This window comes from Crocodylus porosus, unplaced genomic scaffold (genome assembly GCF_001723895.1).
Source record: "Crocodylus porosus isolate Cpor-Errol unplaced genomic scaffold, CroPor_comp1, whole genome shotgun sequence".
Taxonomy (NCBI): Eukaryota; Metazoa; Chordata; order Crocodylia; family Crocodylidae; genus Crocodylus; species Crocodylus porosus.
Window position 1 is genome coordinate 1,399,552 of NW_017728937.1, and position 5,164 is coordinate 1,404,715.

Genomic DNA, 5,164 nt, shown 5'->3' on the forward strand with positions numbered 1-5,164 from the left:
TCAAGATGTATGAAATTATTTAATCACTTAAATAGCTACAAGGATGGTTAGACTGAGAGACAGCCAACATTATTCAAAATAAACAACAAAAAACGTGTGGGAAGCCTAAGGAAAGTGTTGAAGTGGATTTGTGTCTCTGGCAGTGGGAAAAAGGGGACAGAGGTCCCAAGACAAGCCAAGGTCGAATGAGGAGAGAGGCTGGGGAAGACAAAGGGGCCAAGCCTGAGGAGACCACTGCACAGACTCAGCTGTATGGATGTAAGCCCACACAGGCCACAAGGATGCACAGGGGAACTATTTTCAGATCCCATGCCACACCACAGGGAGAGCTGTGAAGCGAGTTCCAAAGCACATGGATACCATAGCAGCAGGGATATGGGGAAGCTGCCCTGGGTTATAGCAGCAGCTGGCCATGCACAGTGTCCCATTCAGCTGGGTCATGTTGGATTGCTGTCCATGTGGAACACTGCTAGGAGTGCCCCATGAGAGCTCCCAGGAACCCATGAAGCCCCTGTCTCACTTCTTGTCATCTTCAATGGTGATGATCTCATAGTTGAAGAAGTTCATGGACTCCTGAACCAGCTTGGTGAAGTGGATCACACCAGTGACTGCCAGGGCAACAAGCAGCACTGGCAGCAGTAGGCTCCACACCATGGCCAGGATGTTGTAACATTTGGCCTTGGAGCTGAAGCGGCGAGCTGCTTCCACATCACCTGCCACCTTCTGGTCCCGTGCCTGCAACAGAGCACATTGAGTGAGGGACACTGCAGAGAATGGGGCAACATCCCACAGAGAGCTTGCACCACAGGCATCAGGACTGGCTGTCACCATGCCCTGAAGTCCTCACGACAACCTGTCCCTCACTACACTCTCTGTCCTTTCTCTCTTCTCTGCAGCAGAACTTTTCCTCCCTCTTGATCTCCTCCAAATTCCTAATCTGCCAAATCCAGAAGTGAGTCTGAATAGCCCTTTTCACTACCCTCTGGCCTCAGACAGAGCCGACTTGCACACTCGCCAGTCTATGGTTTGCAATACCCAACCCATCATCTCTAAATTCACCCCACTGTATCTCAAGGAGGGTGAGGGCATGGCTACAGGGCAGACTGCAAAGCAGTATAGAGATGCCAGAACTCACTTTCAAGTTGCTGGCGTGGAGACCAGAAACAACCTAGCTGTAGCTGCACACCAGCGCAGCACAGCTGAGAAATAGGTGAATTCACCTCTACAAAGCTCTGTGCTGCTGTAGCTTGAATGCAAGTTCAGCTGAAGCCAACCCCAGTAAAATTACACTACACTGCAGCCTGCGGTGCTGACCTGCCTGAACCAGGGTAACCCACAGCAGTTGTATACAGCACAATACAGTGCTGTGCAGGGGGACCCCGGCTAGTTCTGAACTGCCTAGTGCAGGTACTGGAAGCAGCATGGCCATAGTAATGCAGTACTCTGCCTCAGTGAATATGATCTGCTGCTCAGCATCTCTCTCAGCTGGATTAAGGACCTGTACACAGCACTGCATAGTGCCCTGCAGATACACCTGAGTATGACAAAGTGCCAGGAGGCAGCCCAGCAGCAGGGAAAGCATGAATCTAAAAGAACATGCAAATCCAGAGGGCATCAGCTCAGTCCTACTTTATCTACCCCTTCATCCAACTTCTGAGTATGGCAATTAGAGCCCTTTCAGCTCCCTCACGCATCCACAAGCCCAAGTCACTCCAATCCAACCCTACCCCCTGAATTTAGCTGCTTCCTTCTGCTTCACTCCCTCCATCTCACATGTCCCCTCATTCCTTTACTTTCTATTGGTAAATCAATCCCTGCTTTGAACTCTTGAGTACTAAGACCCCAGCAGAGGAACAAAGCAAGACCTTTCCTTTCCTCCCTTCTTTTTGAAATGCCCCTGCCTGACCTTGGTCAAATCTGTCCCTGTCAGCTCCAGACATATACCTCCCACCAGAAACAGCAGGCACCTGGGAACCTTTGCAATGGAAAAATCAACCCCCAAAACTTTCTCTCTATACTGACAGTATAAATTGTGAGATACCAAGAACATGTGTGCCTGGGCAGTTCACACAGCCTCATAAGCAGGACAAAAGGAGGAATGTGACTAGGGTCATTAGCTTAAACCATGTACCTAAAGCAGCCTGAAGCAGCCCAGGGACATGGTTCGTTTAAAAATGCTGCACTGACACAGAGTACTCACTTCATTTTTAGGGATTGCTGTGCAAACAAGCAGTGCCCTGGCCCCATCTGCAGCCTTTCAGAAAGACACTAGAGTCTCAGGTGGGTTTATCCTTGAGCTACCAGGGGAGTTTTCCTACACAGTCATCCAGAAAGTTCTTGCTGGTATTTTCAGAGTGGTTTTCCTAAGGAAAGGCTTGTGGGTGGCAATGGGCTAATTTCCCCCAACAATGACAGTTGCTATCAATGTAAGAATTAGGGAGGAAGCAACTCAAAGCCAGCTGCCAAGAGCAGCTGCTTTCCTGACCCTGATGCATTTCCCCTGGAGTCTCCTCAACTCCTGGTGAAGTCCCTGCTTTCTGATTTGAGACTTCTTTTCACTTCTGAACACAAGCAAGAATCCCAGTCTCTAGGTAAGCTAGTGTGAATAAAAATACGAAATCCTTACTGGCATCTCTAAGAAAGCCTGGGGTCTCCAGGCAAAGCCAGGACAACTGGAGCATCTCATTCCTACCAGAACCCCTGGAAATACTAGACTGCCCGAGTTAACCCTAGGGAATAGGGTTGCTTAGTAAGATTCATTCATACTAGGAATCCCTGGTAGATCCTGGAAAGATGTCTTTGCATACAACTTGCTATACTGGAGCATCTCCTTCCTATCAGCATCCCCTAGCAGTGTAACATTGACCCAGAAAGCTCCACTGAGGGGTCAGCCTCTATGGACTTGTGCTAGATCCTTACCTTGATGGAGTAAGCAAGAGCCACAAAACCAAGGCAACAGAAGTTCATGTAGATGGTGTTAAAGACGGACCAGATCAGGTGGTCCCGGGGTACCACGGATGATCCAATGGTGATGACAGTGGAAGAATGGTGCTGTTTGTGGGACGTCATGGGCAGGTAGTCCTCCCGTGGGTAAGAAGTGTCCATGATCTCCTGGAGAGGGAAACCCTCAGCTCTCCTGCATTTGCAGCCTTGGAAAGGTGGCCAGCCCCTTTTATATAGTTCTTGCCTGAGGCATAGCTTCTCCCTCTATATATAAACCAGGAAAATTACAGCTGTCCCCCAGCTGTGGTTATCAGGAATGCTGTGGCAGGGCTACGAGAAACAGGCTTGGTTTTGTAAGCCAGCCCTCACCCTAGTGTACAAAGGATACTTTTTATATCCCAGATCACTCCACCCTAGAGAGAAGATTTTCGGGAGAGCTGAGGAGCTCAAGTCATTGAGGCAGGAACACAAAGGCAAAAGCCAGAAATGAAGTTGCAACATTTTGCCCAGTAAAGCCATGTTGGTATCTGCAGTGAGAACTGAACTTCAGAAACAGGTCTAAGATCCCCAAACTCATTTCACCCAGGACATGGATTAGCTGTCATGCTATAGTAGGTCTGTCAAACTCACTTGCTCTTGCCACCCCCCAGGCTGGATCCAGATCACAGGGATCCTTGCTGCCTGGATCCAGATTGAAAGGATCTTCCTGGACCATTTCTGGACCCAACTCCAGCAGCAGGGCAAGCAGTAGCATCGTGCAAGGCAGCAGGGTGAGTGGTACTGTGTTGGCTCAGGGAGTTGCCTGGATTAATGCAGCCACCACTCATCCTGAACTACTGAAGCATGTCCCCATTGAGCTCTATAATCCAAAATGCAGTGGTGGGTTCAAATCCTGAATTCCCAGCCCTGCCAGGAACCTTCTGAACTGGAGAACATGGCTCCAAAAGTCAAATCCCACCTGTAGGCTGCATCTCTGATACCCCTGTGCTAGGGAAACCCAGTCTCTGCCAAAGGAATCTGCCTGCAGGTCTGTAAAACTCTCCTACTTGACAGGCTGCCTGATCTAATGTACCTTACCACACTGAAGACTAAATAGTTCCTACAATTCAATGGGTGGGTGGTTTTGTTACCTGTCACCTTCCCTACACCAATGGGAAACTCAATGTGAATAGGACAGAGTAGAGGCCATAGACCAACACTTTAGCAATACCACAAATGAGATGCATTATGGTGATTCCCATACTGACCTTGACACAACATTAAAGCTTGCCACAGTGATAGAGCTGGTGCTATTCATATCGTTGAGGCACCTACAGTTTCCCCACTTGGGAAAGGGAAGAGATGTCCACAGTCAATCCTGCAGTGCTGGCAGTGTCACAAAACACCTTCTCTTCCAAATGAGGGTGTGATCATGGCTTTCTGACAATCTGGACAGGATCTGGGCTCTTTTGCCTTACAAGGTCTGTAACAGCAGCTGCTGCAGTTTGGATGTTAGCAGTCTGAAGGGCTTGGGAGGTGCCATGCATGCTTTTGGCTGCAATAAATTGGCTGGGGTAAACTACCTTGCCAGGATAAAGCAAACAGTTTTGGTTTGGACAAGTTAGATAGCAAGCTTATTCTAGAGTAGCCCAAACAGTAACAGTCTGTGCTCTGAGGCTGTGGGTAGGGGAGTCAGATTGGCTTTTTAGAGAAGTGCAAAAAGTTCTTTCTGAGGTTGTGGTTTGTAGCTGTAGCTCGAGATTGCTACAACTGCTAAATGGAATGAAAGTACGACCTCAGCGCCTACATCTTACAAGCCAAACAGTGGGACATAGAAGCACTTCCCTGTGTGGAAGGCTGGAAGTGATGGACATATTACAAGAGCCAGTTTCTGACAGTAGCTTGCTTCCCATCCTTACAGTACACCTCCACACTGTGGCCACTTAAATTTACAGTAACTTAACAAAAGCATTTATGATATAATGCAGCTCAGTCTGCTAAGTCTTTAGCGCAGTGATTCTCAAGTGGGGTGTGCAACCCCGCTGGGGTGCCATAAGATCCATTGAAGGGTGTTGTGGGGTGCCACACAATCAAGATGATGCACCTTGGGAGGAACAACCGGCACTATACCTACAGGTTAGGGAACTCCCCTCTTGTCAGCACGGAGGTGGAAAAGGATCTTGGGGTCATCATTGACTCCAAGATGAACATGGGCCGGCAGTGTGGGGAGGCAGTCAGGAAG

The 5,164-nt window shown here is 48.8% G+C and overlaps 1 protein-coding gene across 1 annotated transcript; it reads right to left on the reverse strand.

The window, feature by feature from the left end:
* On the reverse strand, positions 1-3,216 carry IFITM5 (interferon induced transmembrane protein 5). Its single transcript, XM_019547236.1, has 2 exons — positions 2,920-3,216; positions 1-735 (listed from the first exon to the last, which is right to left on the reverse strand). The coding sequence occupies exons 1-2, from the start codon at positions 3,103-3,105 to the stop codon at positions 517-519; spliced, it is 405 nt and encodes a 134-aa protein (XP_019402781.1). The 5' UTR covers positions 3,106-3,216; the 3' UTR covers positions 1-516.
* Between the last annotated feature and the right edge of the window lie 1,948 nt (positions 3,217-5,164).

Bases quoted from the DNA above. Each gene is read 5' to 3' on its own strand.
- IFITM5 (XM_019547236.1), bottom strand. From the start codon at position 3,105: ATGGACACTTCTTACCCACGGGAGGACTACCTGCCCATGACGTCCCAC. The intron at 736-2,919 runs GTAAGGATCTAG...GCTCTGTTGCAG, and splicing joins CTCTTGCTTACTCCATCAAG to GCACGGGACCAGAAGGTGGC.